The 20,973-nt window shown below is 50.5% G+C and overlaps 1 protein-coding gene across 1 annotated transcript in view; it reads left to right on the plus strand.

Moving 5' to 3' along the window:
• The first annotated feature begins 498 nt into the window (after positions 1-498).
• Positions 499-20,973, plus strand: part of LOC311133332 (constitutive coactivator of PPAR-gamma-like protein 1 homolog) — a 68,839-nt gene continuing 48,364 nt past the window's right edge. The window contains exons 1-7 of the mRNA XM_084166835.1: positions 499-1,289; positions 7,020-7,266; positions 8,232-8,314; positions 9,944-10,072; positions 10,505-10,595; positions 16,548-16,657; positions 17,808-18,124. Coding sequence (XP_084022961.1) covers positions 816-1,289; positions 7,020-7,266; positions 8,232-8,314; positions 9,944-10,072; positions 10,505-10,595; positions 16,548-16,657; positions 17,808-18,124 — 1,451 coding nt within the window. The 5' untranslated portion in view covers positions 499-815. The remainder of the gene's footprint in view (positions 1,290-7,019; positions 7,267-8,231; positions 8,315-9,943; positions 10,073-10,504; positions 10,596-16,547; positions 16,658-17,807; positions 18,125-20,973) is intronic.

Here is a 20,973-nt window from a genome sequence, read left to right on the forward strand (position 1 = left end):
AAAATGTAAAATGTAAACACAGTCAAAACACAGCAACAGACAATATGCAGACAACACAGTCAAAACACAGCAACAGACAGACAACACAGTCAAAACACAGCAACAGACAGACAACACATTAGAACTCTATCGCCCTCAGGTGGTATCGAGTCCCTCAACAATAAACTGTTTTTGGAGAGAGATTGCCTGCCCCATACCTGGTTGACATGAATAGACCAGAACAGTGTATCCTTTGGGAGTTGGGCCACAATAAATACTCTACAGGACAGGAAAGCTTATCTGTGTGGGCAACTTCAGAACCTATTTCTCACCATGTTTGCTCTGTGTGCGGTTGTCATGTATCCCCATATTTAATGGATTTGACATGAAAATCATTCCTTTGCCACCCTGCTTTCATTTGAATGGCTAGGAACAACAGGTTGTCATTCATACCCACGGACTCCTCCTCTCTCTGGGGCACGGCGGTACGTGTCCTTGCGTCACCGGGCTTCTTTCTCTGCCACAGACCGACACACATCCACAGATATGGCTCTGTGAGAAGGCACATGGCGGCGGCGGCTAACCATGAACCAAAAAAATAAATCACCAAAAAACAGTTCATGCATCAGTGGCAACCCGATTTCGTTTATTTTGGATTCAACCATTGCAACAACTGCCTTAGACATACAATTGGTTTTAACTGTCACGGGGAGAGAAGCTAGCTAGCAACTTGGAACCACCCCCCCCTCTCTCTCTTCTCCAGTTTTACTGAGCTATTTTACTCGGTTTTTAAACAGTTTTTGATTGCAATCGCTCTTTTTTTAAAGACAGTCATCATGGGTGTGCAAGGTTTCCAAGAATACATAGAAAAGCACTGCCCTACTGCCGTGGTACCGGTGGAGCTCCAGAAGCTAGCCCGGGGAAGTCTCGTCGGAGGAGGCAGGCAGAGACCACCTCAGAGCCCGCTACGGCTGCTGGTTGACGCGGAGAACTGCCTCCACCGGCTCTATGGGGGCTTCTACACCGACTGGGTGAGCGGCGGGCAGTGGAACCACATGCTTGGGTACCTGGCCGCCCTCGCCAAGGCCTGCTTCAACGGTAACATTGAGCTGTTGGTGTGCTTCAATGGCGCCATGGAGAAGGGCCGTCTTCACGAGTGGGTCAAACGACAGGTGAACGAGAGACAGACGGCGCAGCAGATTGTCAGCCACATCCAGAATAAGGGGACCCCTCCGCCGAAGGTCTGGTTCCTTCCCCCGGTGTGCATGGTCCATTGTATCCGGCTGGCCCTACTCAGGTTCCACATTGGGGTAAGTTAGCTAGCCGGCCGCTCGGTGCTTTTCCTCCCAAATGTAGCTGGCTGGCTAGTTTACCTTGCTATCTAGCAAGCTAGTGTTATGGATGTTATCTAGCGAGCTGTCAACTACTAGCAGAGACTTATACTTGTCTGAATCTTAACGAACCTTTTCGCGAACTTGGATAATTGTGATGGATGGCGAACAAGCTACTGCCAGTTAGCCATGTTAACCAGGCAAGCGCAAAACTAGTAGCCTATCAAGTGAGAACTTGGATAAGGCCGGGCCTTCCTATAAATTTACTCGACACAAAAACAACGTTTAACATTGCAATCCGTGCATTTACCCAAAGTTCATGCAAGGTCAGATCGACATTTTGCACGACTTGACCTAACTAAAACTCCAGGAATTAAAACAGTAGACACGTAATTAGGTATCCAAGATAACTAGATACAATATACTTTTTTTTTTTTTGCTGCAGTCTCTCTTTCTCAGGCATTTAGTTCTTAATCAAGGAGGGCTGTACATAAAAGTACTTGTATTGTCTCTTGGTCACAGTGTAACTGAAAGTGCAATGAAAGCACAGGAACTCACTATGAATAATATAATAATAATATAATATGCCATTTAGCAGACGCTTTTATCCAAAGCGACTTAGTCATGTGTGCATACATTTTATGTACGGGTGGTCCCGGGGATCGAACCCACTACCCTGGCGTTACAAGCGCCGTGCCAATTGAGCTACAGAGGACCACATAGAACATATATACCACCTCTTAGACTTACTTTCAATGAGAATGACAGATCTACAACTTACATTTGTATGTGAATTTGGTCAGGTTGCCCAACAAGTTACAAATTGCAGCTATAAGCAAAACATACTTTTTTTTGTGTGTTCAGTATGACACTGAACAATCCACCAAATATACTATAGTTTTGTGCAATGTCTCATCCAGAAATCAATGCTCACTCCCCCCAAAATCCTAGACAAAACATTCAATCTAGACAATCATTGTATGTGTTAGGTGAGTCCATAACAAAGTTTCACTGGTGTCCTGTTCAGTGTTCGACTGAACTGGAAGTCCCACCCTTTCAGCGCTTCTATAGGCTGTCTGGAATCAGTGGCTATTGGCTGTCCCTGGGAGGCTGTCCCTGCGATTGGCTGTCCGTCCCTGGCATGGCACCGTCACTGCTGGGAGGGCTCCATGATCCTTTCCCAGCCCACAGGCCTGCTGGTTCAACTCTAGGACCCTCCCTCTCACCCTACCTTCGTCTCCGCTTCCTTCCCTGCTTCTCACCCTCCCTCTCACCCTCCCTCTCTCCCTGCTTCTCACCCTCCCTCTCACCCTCTCTCCCTCCCTGCCCCTCTCTCTCCCTGCCTCTCTCCCTCCCTTCCTCTGACCCTCCCTCCTCTCACCCTCACTGCCACCCTCTCACCCTCACTGCCTCCCTCCCTCCCTCCCTGCCTCTCACCCTCCTTCCACCCTCCCTCCCTGCCACTGACCCTCCCTGCCTCTCTCCCTCTCTCCCTCCCTTCCTCTGACCCTCCCCCCTCTCACCCTCACTGCCTCCCTCCCTGCCTCTCACCCTCCTTCCACCCTCCCTGCCACTGACCCTCCCTGCCTCTGACCGTCCCCCTGCATTTCACCCACCCTCCATGCCGCTCACCCTCCCTCCCTCCCTGCCTCTGACCCTCCCCCTGCATTTCACCCACCCTCCATGCCGCTCACCCTCCCTCCCTGCCTCTGCCTCTGACCCTGCCAGTCTGCCATGTTGCATCTCTCTGAAATGTACATATTAGACAAACTGGACCTGCATCAGGGATTCACGGAATAAAGGCCTTGCTGTAGCAACGAGCCAGACTACAGTGTTATGAAGGCCTTGCTCTAGCAACGAGCCAGACTACAGTGTTATGAAGGCCTTGCTCTAGCAACGAGCCAGACTACAGTGTTATGAAGGCCTTGCTGTAGCAACGAGCCAGACTACAGTGTTATGAAGGCCTTGCTGTAGCAACGAGCCAGACTACAGTGTTATGAAGGCCTTGCTGTAGCAACGAGCCAAACTACAGTGTTATGAAGGCCTTGCTCTAGCAACGAGCCAGACTACAGTGTTATGAAGGCCTTGCTCTAGCAACGAGCCAGACTACAGTGTTATGAAGGCCTTGCTGTAGCAACGAGCCAGACTACAGTGTTATGAAGGCCTTGCTGTAGCAACGAGCCAAACTACAGTGTTATGAAGGCCTTGCTCTAGCAACGAGCCAGACTACAGTGTTATGAAGGCCTTGCTGTAGCAACGAGCCAGACTACAGTGTTATGAAGGCCTTGCTCTAGCAACGAGCCAGACTACAGTGTTATGAAGGCCTTGCTCTAGCAACGAGCCAGAATAGGCGGAGACTCAATCAAGCTAGTCGTCTTGACTACTCTCTTATGTCATTTTCACTGGCACCGAAAGTTAAGTGTTGATAGGGGACAGAATGCGGTCAGACTATCAAATAATTGGTATACACATTACTCTTACAGAATGTCCACGTGGGCGAGGATATTGGACATTTAATCAAAGCCTATTATAATAAATAATAATAATATGCCATTTAGCAGATGCTTTTATCCAAAGCGACTTACAGTCATGTGCGCATACATTTTTACGTATGGGTGGTCCCGGGGATCGAACCCACTACCCTGGCGTTACAAGCGCCGTGCTCTACCAGCTGAGCTACAGAGGACCACCCATACGTAAAAATTGGATGATCACTTGTTTTTAACCAGGACAGAATCATTTTTAACTGACGTTTCCCTACATAACATAGGTACAGCATATCCCCTTATTGTATGGGACACTTTTAAATGTGCCTTTAGAGGCTTTGGAATTCAATACTCATCTTTAAAACAAAAGCAATTTACGTCAAAATAGTTAATCTTAAAGGAAATAGAAAGTCTAACAGTACAGATAGATAGCAATAAAAACTGTAACATAGAGGCACAGAATACGTTAGAGTAAAAACAAAAAGAAATGGAGGAACTTATTCAAGAAAGATCAAGTGTAATATATTATAAAAATAAAGCAAACTGGATGGAATATGGGGGAAAAAATGCACCAAATTATTTTGTCATTTTCAACCCAATTTTTTTTTTTTTACAGTAACTTGTTACAAATGACGGCATCATCCATGATTCACCAAACAATATTTTGAAAGAGGTAGCAAAGTACTTTAAGCATATGTTTTCATTTGTCTCCTCCATTTCCACTAACTGAAGTTAATTGTAGAGATTTTTTTTCTATTGATAATGTAAAATTAACTAAATTGTAAGGATTTTATTATATTAATAGTCTACACAGAAAGACTCATGTGAAGGCCTAATTACAGAGGGGTTACTTCTAGATGCAATTAAAGCCTTCAAGTCCAGGAAAATTCCAGGGCTGGATGGCATACCAGTTGAGGTATATCAAATATTTGTCGATGTACTCAGGTCCGTTATTAACATGTTTTAACCGCCCCTATAAAAATGGTAGACATCAGATACTCAGCAAGAAGGTCTGATTTCACTGTTACTGAAACAGGACCCAGGTGGTAAATATAAAGATCCAGTCCACCTAAAAAAAACTGGAGACCCTTTACACTTCAGTGTTGTGATGACAAAATCCTAGCAAAATGCATAGCGCATAGAATTAAAAAGGTATTGTCGGATGTTATTCATTCTAATCAGACAGGTTTTTTACAAGATAAGTACTAGAAACAATAGAACACTATGAAAAATCTGGGAAACCAGCTTGGTATTCATAGATGACTTTGAAAAGGCCTTTGATCAAGTATGACTGGAATTTATACACTGCTCAAAAAGATAAAGGGAACACTAAAATAACACATCCTAGATCTGAATGAATGAAATAATCTTATTAAATACTTTTTTCTTTACATAGTTGAATGTGCTGACAACAAAATCACACAAAAATTATCAATGGAAATCAAATTTATCAACCCATGGAGGTCTGGATTTGGAGTCACCCTCAAAATTAAAGTGGAAAACCACAGGCTGATCCAACTTTGATGTAATGTCCTTAAAACAAGTCAAAATGAGGCTCAGTAGTGTGTGTGGCCTCCACGTGCCTGTATGACCTCCCTACAACACCTGGGCATGCTCCTGATGAGGTGGCGGATGGTCTCCTGAGGGATCTCCTCCCAGACCTGGACTAAAGCATCCGCCAACTCCTGGACAGTCTGTGGTGCAACGTGGCGTTGGTGGATGGAGCGAGACATGATGTCCCAGATGTGCTCAATTGGATTCAGGGCTGGGGAACGGGCGGGCCAGTCCATAGCATCAACGCCTTCCTCTTGCAGGAACTGCTGACACACTCCAGCCACATGAGGTCTAGCATTGTCTTGCATTAGGAGGAACCCAGGGCCAACCGCACCAGCATATGGTCTCACAAGGGGTCTGAGGATCTCATCTCGGTACCTAATGGCAGTCAGGCTACCTCTGGCGAGCACATGGAGGGCTGTGCGGCCCCCCAAAGAAATGCCACCCCACACCATGACTGACCCACCGCCAAACCGGTCATGCTGGAGGATGTTGCAGGCAGCAGAACGTTCTCCACGGCGTCTCCAGACTCTGTCATGTCTGTCACATGTGCTCAGTGTGAACCTGCTTTCATCTGTGAAGAGCACAGGGCGCCAGTGGCGAATTTGCCAATCTTGGTGTTCTCTGGCAAATGCCAAACGTCCTGCATGGTGTATACCACCCTCATGGAGTCTGTTTCTGACCGTTTGAGCAGACACATGCACATTTGTGGCCTGCTGGAGGTCATTTTGCAGGGCTCTGGCAGTGCTCCTCCTTGCACAAAGGCGGAGGTAGCAGTCCTTGCGTGGAGCCCCAGATCGAGGGAGATTATCAGTGGTCTTGTATGTCTTCCATTTCCTAATAATTGCTCCCACAGTTGATTTCTTCAAACCAAGCTGCTTACCTATTGCAGATTCAGTCTTCCCAGCCTGGTGCAGGTCTACAATTTTGTTTCTGGTGTCCTTTGACAGCTCTTTGGTCTTGGCCATAGTGGAGTTTGGAGTGTGACTGTTTGAGGTTGTGGACAGGTGTCTTTTATACTGATAACAAGTTCAAACAGGTGCCATTAATACAGGTAACGAGTGGAGGACAGAGGAGCCTCTTAAAGAAGAAGTTACAGGTCTGTGAGAGCCAGAAATCTTGCTTGTTTGTAGGTGACCAAATACTTATTTTCCACCATAATTTGCAAATAAATTCATTAAAAATCATACAATGTGATTTTCTGGAGAGAAAAAAATCTCATTTTGTCTGTCATAGTTGACGTGTACCTATGATGAAAATTACAGGCCTCTCTCATCTTTTTAAGTGGGAGAACTTGCACAATTGGTGGCTGACTAAATACTTTTTTCCCCCCACTGTATGTCAGTATGTGGTCCTCTGTAGCTCGGTTGGTAGAGCATAGCGCTTGCAACTCCAGGATAATGGGTTCAATTCCCGGGACCACCCGTACGTAAAATGTACGCACTCATGTAAAATGAATGCACGACTGTAGTCGGACCATTGCTCATGGATATAGCCTAATGCAAGTCACCTTGGATAAAACCGTCTGCCAAATGGCATATATTATTATATATTAGTATTCAGTGCTTGTGTTTACTGTCGCTCATTTTAACTGGGATCCCTGTGAGTGTTTGTCTCTATGCATGGTTAGGGTGCGCTGTTAGTAACAGCATAATGTGTTTGTCTCCAGGTCGTCCAGAGTATCGAGGACCACCACTTGGAGGTGATATCTCTGTGCAGGGAGAACGGGTTCCACGGCCTGGTGGCGTACGACTCGGACTACGCGCTCTGTAACATCCCCTACTACTTCTCTGCCCACGCCCTGAAGCTGAGTCGCAACGGGAAGAGCCTGACCACCTCCCAGTACCTGATGCATGAAGTGGCCAAACAGCTGGACCTCAACCCCAAGCGCTTCGCCATCTTCGCTTCTCTTTTAGGTGGGTTGGTAACAGAGCTAACATGTATGGAGGTTGCTAACTAACATTTAGGTGGGTTGGTAACAGAGCTAACATGTATGGAGGTTGCTAACTAACATTTAGGTGGGTTGGTAACAGAGCTAACATGTATGGAGGTTGCTAACTAACATTTAGGTGGGTTGGTAACAGAGCTAACATGTATGGAGGTTGCTAACTAACTTTTAGGTGGGTTGGTAACAGAGCTAACATGTATGGAGGTTGCTAACTAACATTTAGGTGGGTTGGTAACAGAGCTAACATGTATGGAGGTTGCTAACTAACATTTAGGTGGGTTGGTAACAGAGCTAACATGTATGGAGGTTGCTAACTAACATTTAGGTGGGTTGGTAACAGAGCTAACATGTTGGGAGGTTGCTAACTAACTTTTAGGTGGGTTGGTAACAGAGCTAACATGTTGGGAGGTCGCTAACTAACATTTAGGTGGGTTGGTAACAGAGCTAACATGTATGGAGGTTGCTAACTAACATTTAGGTGGGTTGGTAACAGAGCTAACATGTATGGAGGTTGCTAACTAACATTTAGGTGGGTTGGTAACAGAGCTAACATGTTGGGAGGTTGCTAACTAACTTTTAGGTGGGTTGGTAACAGAGCTAACATGTTGGGAGGTCGCTAACTAACATTTAGGTGGGTTGGTAACAGAGCTAACATGTATGGAGGTTGCTAACTAACATTTAGGTGGGTTGGTAACAGAGCTAACATGTTGGGAGGTTGCTAACTAACATTTAGGTGGGTTGGTAACAGAGCTAACATGTTGGGAGGTTGCTAACTAACTTTTAGGTGGGTTGGTAACATCACTTCTAAGAAGGTAGGTAACTTATGGGTCGGTTTGCCAGACTGATATCAAGCCTATTGATCGCTAACGTAGAGATTTACTGTCAGTGCTAATTCTGTTAGCCTCGTGGTGTCATGCAACTGTTCTGCTTTAGGTAACCACATACTGCCTGATGAAGACTTGGCTGCCTTTCACTGGAGTCTCCTGGGTCCAGAGCATCCACTAGCATCGCTCAAGGTAAACTAACTTCACAGTCAAATGTAGTGCCAGGGAATTTGTTAGTCCCAGTAGCAGCTGAAATGATGTCTGTTGGTTGGTATCTGTTCAAACTGGCTAGTTGACGTGACCAAAACAAAAGCACAAAAAAACAACAATCTAAACGTAAAGTATAAAAAGCATTTACAATAGTTGCAATAAACTATGTCTAAACAACTCAATGTCATTTGGCCACCTTCAATTTTCAGTTTATATCCTATTTAATTATGCATTTCATGCATTTTAGTGCCTTGAATTTGCCCTCTGGTGTGACATCACAATTCATGTTAATATAAAGATTTAATGATTCCCAAATAGACAAGAACATGATTTTTTCCTCTGTTTAGTTACTTCGGTCTTTAAATCAGTAATTCTGGCATTTCAAAATGAGAAACACAATTTCTTTGTATAATGATGATAACCAAGTGTCTCGCTATTACATTTTGGGTATAACTCACATTTCACTAAACCAGATAAAAAGCAATTATCTTACTTGTATAGTGATATAATGTTTTTATATTTTGTCCCAAGACACCTTTTTTCTCTTTCATTTATTGGCGTCACCACGATGGACGTTATGTCACCCCGATGGACGTTATGTCACCCCGATGGACGTTATGTCACCCCGATGGACGTTATGTCACCCCGATGGACGTTATGTCACCCCGATGGATAATACACAACAGGCAGTCAAATGTGACTGTTAAAACAGAACTAATGACACTTTCAGAAGTTTCTGACCACTGTAAAAATGCTTTTTAAACATCAGTAATCGATCCTCATTTAAAGGATTTGAAGTGTACTTATTCCAATAACAGGGACTGTATTGTTATTTTACGACACTATCTCCCTAAAAAAAAGGGGCATCATGTCAACTACCCTATTGAACTTCAAATCTCACAAATTCCATCTGAAAACCAAGGTTATATTCATCCATCTCAATAGTGTGCTGCATAATTTGTCCTTGGCAACTAGTAAGATTTGTCCTGAAACTTTAGTCGGTACTTCGCTGCAGTCCTCCTCAACTAGGAAAGATCAAATTGCTGAAATGATATTGAAGAGCACTTTGCCCTGTGCTTTAGGATGGCGGGTGGTTGTGTTGTGCTTTAGGATGGCGGGTGGTTGTGTTGTGCTTTAGGATGGCGGGTGGTTGTGTTGTGCTTTAGGATGGCGGGTGGTTGTGTTGGGCTTTAGGATGGCGGGTGGTTGTGTTGGGCTTTAGGATGGCGGGTGGTTGTGTTGTGCTTTAGGATGGCGGGTGGTTGTGTTGTGCTTTAGGATGGCGGGTGGTTGTGTTGTGCTTTAGGATGGCGGGTGGTTGTGTTGGGCTTTAGGATGGCGGGTGGTTGTGTTGTGCTTTAGGATGGCGGGTGGTTGTGTTGTGCTTTAGGATGGCGGGTGGTTGTGTTGGGCTTTAGGATGGCGGGTGGTTGTGTTGGGCTTTAGGATGGCGGGTGGTTGTGTTGTGCTTTAGGATGGCGGGTGGTTGTGTTGGGCTTTAGGATGGCGGGTGGTTGTGTTTGGTGAAACATGCAGCCAGAGAGAGGGAGAGTTGAATGTAATCTTCACATATTTCTTGGTTTGTCTGCGCGTTGTTTGTTTGTTTTCTAGGTGCGCGCCCACCAGCTAGTGCTTCCGCCGTGTGACGTGGTGATTAAGGCAGTGGCTGACTATGTTCGAAACATGACGGACTTCTGCGACCTGGAGGCCATCGCTAACGACATCTTCAGACACTCACAGGTACACACAGACATCTTCAGACACACACAGGTACTCACAGACATCTTCAGACACACACAGGTACTCACAGACATCTTCAGACACACACAGGTACACACAGACATCTTCAGACACTCACAGGTACTCACAGACATCTTCAGACATTCACAGGTACTCACAGACATCTTCAGACATTCACAGGTACTCACAGACATCTTCAGACATTCACAAGTACTCACAGACATCTCCAGACATTCACATGTACTCACAGACATCTCCAGACACAGGTACAGAACACCTGACATAGCTATATTGAGGTACATGCATCACCTAGCAGGGTCTTCAAGCATTCACAGGTACATTACCGGAGTGCCGAGATATCAGGACTTTTTAAAAACCTTTTGTGTTGATTTATTGCTTTTGATTGAGTAACATGGCTGTTCCTGATTCCAGTCCAGGACTGATGACAAAGTTGTCCGCTTTAAGAAAGCAGTGGAATACTACTCAGCAGCCAGCAAGTCGCCACACTTCTCACCTTACCAAGGTAAGTTCGCACACCTCACCTTCTCTCCTCACCCCTCTCTCTATAGCCCGGTAGACTGAGGCAGAGAGCGAGACTGAGGCAGAGAGAGCGAGACTGAGGCAGAGAGAGTGAGACTGAGGCAGAGAGAGCGACTGACTGAGGCAGAGAGAGCGACTGACTGAGGCAGAGAGAGCGACTGACTGAGGCAGAGAGAGCGACTGACTGAGGCAGAGAGCGAGACTGACTGAGGCAGAGAGCGAGACTGACTGAGGCAGAGAGCGAGACTGACTGAGGCAGAGAGCGAGACTGACTGAGGCAGAGAGCGAGACTGACTGAGGCAGAGAGAGCGACTGACTGAGGCAGAGAGAGCGACTGACTGAGGCAGAGAGAGCGACTGACTGAGGCAGAGAGAGCGACTGACTGAGGCAGAGAGAGCGACTGACTGAGGCAGAGAGCCCGACTGACTGAGGCAGAGAGAGCGACTGACTGAGGCAGAGAGAGCGACTGACTGAGGCAGAGAGCGAGACTGACTGAGGCAGAGAGCGAGACTGACTGAGGCAGAGAGCGAGACTGACTGAGGCAGAGAGCGAGACTGACTGAGGCAGAGAGAGCGAGACTGACTGAGGCAGAGAGCGAGACTGACTGAGGCAGAGAGCGAGACTGACTGAGGCAGAGAGCGAGACTGACTGAGGCAGAGAGAGCGAGACTGACTGAGGCAGAGAGAGCGAGACTGACTGAGGCAGAGAGCGCGACTGACTGAGGCAGAGAGAGCGAGACTGACTGAGGCAGAGAGAGCGAGACTGACTGAGGCAGAGAGAGCGAGACTGACTGAGGCAGAGAGAGCGACTGACTGAGGCAGAGAGAGCGACTGACTGAGGCAGAGAGAGCGACTGACTGAGGCAGAGAGAGCGACTGACTGAGGCAGAGAGCGAGACTGACTGAGGCAGAGAGCGAGACTGACTGAGGCAGAGAGAGCGACTGACTGAGGCAGAGAGAGCGACTGACTGAGGCAGAGAGAGCGACTGACTGAGGCAGAGAGAGCGACTGACTGAGGCAGAGAGAGCGACTGACTGAGGCAGAGAGCGAGACTGACTGAGGCAGAGAGCGAGACTGACTGAGGCAGAGAGCGAGACTGACTGAGGCAGAGAGAGCGAGACTGACTGAGGCAGAGTTCGAGACTGACTGAGGCAGAGAGCGCGACTGACTGAGGCAGAGAGCGCGACTGAATGAGGCAGAGAGAGCGACTGACTGAGGCAGAGAGAGCGACTGACTGAGGCAGAGAGAGCGAGACTGACTGAGGCAGAGAGAGCGACTGACTGAGGCAGAGAGCGAGACTGACTGAGGCAGAGAGAGCGCCTGGCAGACAGGGGAACCCAAGGCAGAGAGAGCGCCTGGCAGACAGGGGAACCCGAGGCAGAGAGCGCGACTGGCAGACAGGGGAACCCGAGGCAGAGAGAGCGCCTGGCAGACAGGGGAACCCGAGGCAGAGAACCAACTAGCAGAGTAGCTCTCAGTAATGTGAGAGATTCTCCCACTCTCCCAGGCATTGTGCGCACTCTGGAATGGCTGCTAGTCTCTTTGCATACAAATAGGCTGCTTTAGAAAGGCTTCTTGCATCGCGGCTCTGGAACTAAAAACACGTCCCCCCCTCCACACTGGCCTGGAGCAGACTGGTCTAACTAGTCCCCCTCCACACTGGCCTGGAGCAGACTGGTCTAACTAGTCCCCCTCCACACTGGCCTGGAGCAGACTGGTCTAACTAGTCCCCCTCCACACTGGCCTGGAGCAGACTGGTCTAACTAGTCCCCCCCCTCCACACTGGCCTGGAGCAGACTGGTCTAACTAGTCCCCCTCCACGATGGCCTGGAGCAGACTGGTCTAACTAGTCCCCCTCCACACTGGCCTGGAGCAGACTGGTCTAACTAGTCCCCCTCCACACTGGCCTGGAGCAGACTGGTCTAACTAGTCCCCCTCCACACTGGCCTGGAGCAGACTGGTCTAACTAGTCCCCCCCCCCTCCACACTGGCCTGGAGCAGACTGGTCTAACTAGTCCCCCTCCACACTGGCCTGGAGCAGACTGGTCTAACTAGTCCCCCTCCACACTGGCCTGGAGCAGACTGGTCTAACTAGTCCCCCCCCCCTCCACACTGGCCTGGAGCAGACTGGTCTAACTAGTCCCCCCCCCCCTCCACACTGGCCTGGAGCAGACTGGTCTAACTAGTCCCCCCCCCCTCCACACTGGCCTGGAGCAGACTGGTCTAACTAGTCCCCCTCCACACTGGCCTGGAGCAGACTGGTCTAACTAGTCCCCCTCCACACTGGCCTGGAGCAGACTGGTCTAACTAGTCCCCCTCCACACTGGCCTGGAGCAGACTGGTCTAACTAGTCCCCCCCTCCACACTGGCCTGGAGCAGACTGGTCTAACTAGTCCCCCCCCTCCACTCTGGCCTGGAGCAGACTGGTCTAACTAGTCCCCCCCCCCTCCACACTGGCCTGGAGCAGACTGGTGTAACTAGTCCCCCTCCACACTGGCCTGGAGCAGACTGGTCTAACTAGTCCCCCCCCCTCCACACTGGCCTGGAGCAGACTGGTCTAACTAGTCCCCCTCCACACTGGCCTGGAGCAGACTGGTCTAACTAGTCCCCCTCCACACTGGCCTGGAGCAGACTGGTCTAACTAGTCCCCCCCCCTCCACACTGGCCTGGAGCAGACTGGTCTAACTAGTCCCCCTCCACACTGGCCTGGAGCAGACTGGTCTAACTAGTCCCCCCCCCCTCCACACTGGCCTGGAGCAGACTGGTCTAACTAGTCCCCCCCCCCCTCCACACTGGCCTGGAGCAGACTGGTCTAACTAGTCCCCCCCCCTCCACACTGGCCTGGAGCAGACTGGTGTAACTAGTCCCCCTCCACACTGGCCTGGAGCAGACTGGTCTAACTAGTCCCCCTCCACACTGGCCTGGAGCAGACTGGTCTAACTAGTCCCCCCCCTCCACACTGGCCTGGAGCAGACTGGTCTAACTAGTCCCCCCCCTCCACACTGGCCTGGAGCAGACTGGTCTAACTAGTCCCCCCCCCTCCACACTGGCCTGGAGCAGACTGGTCTAACTAGTCCCCCCCCCTCCACACTGGCCTGGAGCAGACTGGTCTAACTAGTCCCCCCCCCTCCACACTGGCCTGGAGCAGACTGGTCTAACTAGTCCCCCTCCACACTGGCCTGGAGCAGACTGGTCTAACTAGTCCCCCCCCCTCCACACTGGCCTGGAGCAGACTGGTCTAACTAGTCCCCCCCCCTCCACACTGGCCTGGAGCAGACTGGTCTAACTAGTCCCCCCCCCTCCACACTGGCCTGGAGCAGACTGGTCTAACTAGTCCCCCTCCACACTGGCCTGGAGCAGACTGGTCTAACTAGTCCCCCTCCACACTGGCCTGGAGCAGACTGGTCTAACTAGTCCCCCTCCACACTGGCCTGGAGCAGACTGGTCTAACTAGTCCCCCTCCACACTGGCCTGGAGCAGACTGGTCTAACTAGTCCCCCTCCACACTGGCCTGGAGCAGACTGGTCTAACTAGTCCCCCTCCACACTGGCCTGGAGCAGACTGGTCTAACTAGTCCCCCCCTCCACACTGGCCTGGAGCAGACTGGTCTAACTAGTCCCCCTCCACACTGGCCTGGAGCAGACTGGTCTAACTAGTCCCCCTCCACACTGGCCTGGAGCAGACTGGTCTAACTAGTCCCCCTCCACACTGGCCTGGAGCAGACTGGTCTAACTAGTCCCCCTCCACGATGGCCTGGAGCAGACTGGTCTAACTAGTCCCCCTCCACGATGGCCTGGAGCAGACTGGTCTAACTAGTCCCCCTCCACGATGGCCTGGAGCAGACTGGTCTAACTAGTCCCCCTCCACACTGGCCTGGAGCAGACTGGTCTAACTAGTCCCCCTCCACACTGGCCTGGAGCAGACTGGTCTAACTAGTCCCCCTCCACACTGGCCTGGAGCAGACTGGTCTAACTAGTCCCCCTCCACACTGGCCTGGAGCAGACTGGTCTAACTAGTCCCCCTCCACACTGGCCTGGAGCAGACTGGTCTAACTAGTCCCCCTCCACACTGGCCTGGAGCAGACTGGTCTAACTAGTCCCCCTCCACACTGGCCTGGAGCAGACTGGTCTAACTAGTCCCCCTCCACACTGGCCTGGAGCAGACTGGTCTAACTAGTCCCCCCCCTCCACACTGGCCTGGAGCAGACTGGTCTAACTAGTCCCCCTCCACACTGGCCTGGAGCAGACTGGTCTAACTAGTCCCCCTCCACACTGGCCTGGAGCAGACTGGTCTAACTAGTCCCCCTCCCCTCCACACTGGCCTGGAGCAGACTGGTCTAACTAGTCCCCCTCCACACTGGCCTGGAGCAGACTGGTCTAACTAGTCCCCCTCCACACTGGCCTGGAGCAGACTGGTCTAACTAGTCCCCCTCCACACTGGCCTGGAGCAGACTGGTCTAACTAGTCCCCCTCCACACTGGCCTGGAGCAGACTGGTCTAACTAGTCCCCCCCTCCACACTGGCCTGGAGCAGACTGGTCTAACTAGTCCCCCTCCACACTGGCCTGGAGCAGACTGGTCTAACTAGTCCCCCTCCACACTGGCCTGGAGCAGACTGGTCTAACTAGTCCCCCTCCACACTGGCCTGGAGCAGACTGGTCTAACTAGTCCCCCTCCACACTGGCCTGGAGCAGACTGGTCTAACTAGTCCCCCTCCACACTGGCCTGGAGCAGACTGGTCTAACTAGTCCCCCTCCACACTGGCCTGGAGCAGACTGGTCTAACTAGTCCCCCTCCACACTGGCCTGGAGCAGACTGGTCTAACTAGTCCCCCCCTCCACACTGGCCTGGAGCAGACTGGTCTAACTAGTCCCCCTCCACACTGGCCTGGAGCAGACTGGTCTAACTAGTCCCCCTCCACACTGGCCTGGAGCAGACTGGTCTAACTAGTCCCCCTCCACACTGGCCTGGAGCAGACTGGTCTAACTAGTCCCCCTCCACACTGGCCTGGAGCAGACTGGTCTAACTAGTCCCCCTCCACACTGGCCTGGAGCAGACTGGTCTAACTAGTCCCCCTCCACACTGGCCTGGAGCAGACTGGTCTAACTAGTCCCCCTCCACACTGGCCTGGAGCAGACTGGTCTAACTAGTCCCCCTCCACACTGGCCTGGAGCAGACTGGTCTAACTAGTCCCCCTCCACACTGGCCTGGAGCAGACTGGTCTAACTAGTCCCCCCCCTCCACACTGGCCTGGAGCAGACTGGTCTAACTAGTCCCCCTCCACACTGGCCTGGAGCAGACTGGTCTAACTAGTCCCCCTCCACACTGGCCTGGAGCAGACTGGTGTAATGATTAATGAATATTACTCCGGTGAAGCTGAACATCTCTGTCATCTGTCAGACTGTTAACCCATGGGTTCGAATCCAGGCCGCGACCGGGAGACCCATGGGGCAGCGCACAGTTGGCCCAGCGTCCTCCAGGGTAGGGGAGGGAATGGCCGGCAGGGATGTAGCTCAGTTGGTAGAGCATGGCGTTTGCAACGCCAGGGTTGTGGGTTCGATTCCCCCGGGGGGCCAGTATGAAAAATAAAATAATGTATGCACTCACTAACTGTAAGTCGCTCTGGATAAGAGCGTCTGCTAAATGACTAAAATGTAAATGTAAAATGTTAACAGGTTTAACTGAACTGAAAGGACCAGTAGAATCTCAAATGACCACAGTTAAGAAGAGAACTTGAACATTATTCTGTCAGAAGGTAGTTGAGGTACATTGCTGTGTTTAAAAGCTGTATGACCATGTCGTTTCTCTGTGTGTGTGCGCGTCTCCCCTCCAGTCAGTTTTGTGTTTGTCTGTTACGCTGTATTAACAGTGTGTGTGTGTGTGTGTGTGTGTGCGTGTGCGTGTGCGTGTGTGTGTGTGTGTGCGCGTCTCCCCACCAGTTGGACCAAACCATACAGGAGCTCCTGCAGTTCAGCCACACTATGCAGCTCTAACTCCGCCTCCTCAGACGTTCCACATTCCACGTCCTCCCCCGACTGGGAAACCTGGGGTGAGACTCCTTCAGACTACACTCTGGACCTCAAGGCCCAGTTCCACTGCATGTTTTCACTGTTCCCCTCTCATCAGGGACTGATCTGGACCTGGGACACCAGGTGGTCAGGTAGAACAAGCAGCAGGCTCCGGACCTCGTAGGGTCAGAGTTGAACAGCTCTGCTGTAGGGGATAGAGTGGCTCCGGACCTCGTAGGGTCAGAGTTGAACAGCTCTGCTGTAGGGGATAGGGTGGCTCTGGACCTCGTAGGGTCAGAGTTGAACAGCTCTGCTGTAGGGGATAGGGTGGCTCTGGACCTCGTAGGGTCAGAGTTGAACAGCTCTGCTGTAGGGGATAGAGTGGCTCCGGACCTCGTAGGGTCAGAGTTGAACAGCTCTGCTGTAGGGGATAGGGTGGCTCTGGACCTCGTAGGGTCAGAGTTGAACAGCTCTGCTGTAGGGGATAGGGTGGCTCTGGACCTCGTAGGGTCAGAGTTGAACAGCTCTGCTGTAGGGGATAGGGTGGCTCTGGACCTCGTAGGGTCAGAGTTGAACAGCTCTGCTGTAGGGGAGAGGATGGCTCCGGACCTCGTAGGGTCAGAGTTTAACAGCTCTGCTGTAGGGGATAGGGTGGCTCTGGACCTCGTAGGGTCAGAGTTGAACAGCTCTGCTGTAGGGGAGAGGATGGCTCCGGACCTCGTAGGGTCAGAGTTGAACAGCTCTGCTGTAGGGGATAGGGTGGCTCTGGACCTCGTAGGGTCAGAGTTGAACAGCTCTGCTCTATATAGTGCGTTACTTTTGACCAGAACCCAAACAATGAATGAATGGTGGATTTGCCACTGTGGGTGAAAATCCAGTACTTGAAAAAAGCGATTTATTTTAAACAGGACTCAAACAAACCTCTTAACTAGATCAGAGTGGCACACTGCTCTTAGCTAAACACTCAACCAATGCTTAGCTCACAGCTACAGACACAACTGGTTTGTGATATGCTTGTTTTGTAATATTCATATGGTGTATAAACATATATATGTGGTTATATTTTTCCACAAATGTCAAACAATCTTGCTATCTAATAGTAAAAAACGAACCCTGATTTTCAAACTCTTAGAGAAAGCTTAATGTTGGTGAGATGAGACTAACATGTTGTTGGTCCCGGTTGATCCCCAGGTCCAGCCTGCCTACACAGCCCCGCCGGTCGTAGAGCCTGGCCCGGGGACTGGCCCTAGTGGTGACCCTGGTCCTGGTCCTGCTGTCTCTGCTTCTGGTCTGGCTGTGGAGCCAGCGGTGGGGAATGCCCTGGCAGAGCAGATTCCAAGCAGCTTCGGCAACATTCCGCCTAAAGAGAAGCACACACCGCTGTACGAGAGGTCTTCTCCCATCAACCCCTCTTTTCCCCCGGGGGGCACGGTCTCCACCAGCCCCGTCTCCTCCACCAGCCCCGCCTCCTCCTCGGAGAACGAGGACAACACAGGCTTCACTGCCAAGTAGGTTTTGTTATAGTACCTATTACCCTACACATGTCAGTGCTGTTACGTTTACCATGTGAAGTCAGTACCGTTACACTACACACTGCCAAAATCAATGATGTTACGTTTACATTACCTTACATTACTATGCACTGGCAAGTCAGTTCTGTTACATGACCTACTGCCGAGTCAGCACCGTTACATGACCTACTGCCGAGTCAGCACCGTTACATGACCTACTGCCAAGTCAGTACCGTTACAATACCTGCTAAGCGCTGCCAAGTTTAACACTAGAACCGCTGGGTCTCGATGGACCGCCCCCTTCAAGCTAACGAACCGCTGGGTCTCGATGGACCACCCCCTTCAAGCTAACGAGCAGTCATTCTGACTGCAACATTCTAACAGTGTAATTAAAATATTTATTATATGCTATCGCTAAAATAATCATTTGGTTGTGTTTATGAAGGTCTTAGGTAACATTAGAATACTTAAACAAATTAAAATACACTAGCATTTTCATTAGCTTATGTTACATTTACGTCATTTAGCAGACGCTCTTATCCAGAGCGACTTACACATTGGTGCATTCACCTTATAGCCAGTGGGATAACCACTTTACAATATGTTATTTTTAATTTTATGGGGGGGTAGAAGGATTACTTTATCCTATCCCAGGTATTCTTTAAAGAGGTGGGGTTTCAAGTGTCTCCGGAAGGTGGTGAGTGACTCCGCTGTCCTGGCGTCGTGAGGGAGCTTGATCCACCATTGGGGTGCCAGAGCAGCGAACAGTTTTGACTGGGCTGAGCGGGAACTGTGCTTCCGCAGAGGTAGGGGGGCTAGCAGGCCAGAGGTGGATGAACGCAATGCCCTCGTTTGGGTGTAGGGACTGATCAGAGCCTGAAGGTACGGAGGTGCCGTTCCCCTCACAGCTCCATAGGCAAGCACCATATAATATAATATATAATAATATAATATAATATGCCACTTAGCAGACGCTTTTATCCAAAGCGACTTACAGTCATGCGTGCATACATATATATATATTTTTTTTTGTGTATTGGTGGTCCCGGGGATCGAACCCACTACCTTGGCGTTACAAGCGCCGTGCTCTACCAGCTGAGCTACAGAGGACCACCATGATCTTGTAGCAGATGCAAGCTTCAACTGGAAGCCAGTGGAGTGTGCGGAGGAGGGGGGTGACGTGAGAGAACTTGGGAAGGTTGAACACCAGACGGGCTGCGACATTCTGGATGAGTTGTAGGGGTTTAATGGCACAGGCAGAGAGCCCAGCCAACAGCGAGTTGCAGTAATCCAGACGGGAGATGACAAGTGCCTGGATTAGGACCTGTGCCGCTTCCTGTGTAAGGCAGGGTCGTACTCCGAATGTTGTAGAGCATGAACCTACAGGATCGGGTCACCGCCTTGATGTTAGCGGAGAACGACAGGGTGTTGTCCAGGGTCACGCCAAGGCTCTTTGCACTCTGGGAGGAGGACACAACGGAGTTGTCAACCGTGATGGCGGGATCATGGAACGGGCAGTCCTTCCCCGGGAGGCAGAGCAGCTCCGTCTTGCCAAGGTTCAGCTTGAGGTGGTGATCCGTCATCCACACTGATATGTCTGCCAGACATGCAGAGATGCGATTCGCCACCTGGTAATCAGAAGGGGGAAAGGAGAAGATTAGTTGTGTGTCGTCTGCGTAGCAATGATAGGAGAGGCCATGTGAGGATATGACAGAGCCAAGTGACTTGGTGTATAGCGAGAATAGGAGAGGGCCTAGAACTGAGCCTTGGGGGACACCAGTGGTGAGAGCACGTGGTGCAGAGACAGATTCTCGCCACGCCACTTGGTAGGAGCGACCTGTCAGGTAGGACGCAATCCAGGAGTGAGCCGCGCCGGAGATGCCCAACTCGGAGAGGGTGGAGAGGAGGATCTGATGGTTCACAGTATCAAAGGCAGCAGACAGGTCTAGAAGGACAAGAGCAGAGGAGAGAGCGTTAGCTTTAGCAGTGCGGAGAGCCTCCGTGACACAGAGAAGAGCAGTCTCAGTTGAATGACCAGTCTTGAAACCTGACTGGTTTGGATCAAGAAGGTCATTCTGAGAGAGATAGCAAGAGAGTTGGCTAAAGACGGCACGCTCAATAGTTTTGGAGAGAAAAGAAAGAAGGGATACTGGTCTGTAGTTGTTGACATCAGAGGGATCGAGTGTTGGTTTTTGAGAAGGGGTGCAACTCTCGCTCTCTTGAAGACGGAAGGGACATAGCCAGCGGTCAAGGATGAGTTGATCAGCGAGGTGAGGTAAGGGAGAAGGTCACCGGAGATGGTCTGGAGAAGAGAGGAGGGGATAGGGTCAAGCGGGCAGGTTGTTGGGCGGCCGGCCGTCACAAGTCGCAAGATTTCATCTGGAGAGAGAGGGGAGAAAGAAGTCAAAGCATAGGGTAGGGCAGTGTGAGCAGGACCAGCAGTGTTATTTGACTTAACAAACGAGGATCGGATGTCGTCAACCTTCTTTTCAAAATGGTTGACGAAGTCATCCACAGAGAGGGAGGAGGGGGAGGAGGATTCAGCAGGGAGGAGAAGGTGGCAAAGAGCTTCCTAGGGTTAGAGGCAGATGCTTGGAATTTAGAATGGTAGAAAGTGTCTTTAGCAGCGGAAACAGAAGAAGGAAATGTAGAGAGGAGGGAGTGAAAAGATGCCAGGTCCGCAAGGAGTCTAGTTTTCCTCCATTTCCGCTCGGCTGCCCGGAGCCCTCTTCTGTGAGCTCGCAATGAGTCATCAAGCCACGGAGCAGGAGGGGAGGACCGAGCCGGCCGGGAGGATAGGGGACATAGAGAGTCAAAAGATGCAGAAAGGGAGGAGAGGGTTGAGG

This window comes from Coregonus lavaretus (genome assembly GCF_964263955.1).
Source record: "Coregonus lavaretus genome assembly, chromosome: 8".
In the NCBI taxonomy this organism is placed as follows: Eukaryota; Metazoa; Chordata; class Actinopteri; order Salmoniformes; family Salmonidae; genus Coregonus; species Coregonus lavaretus.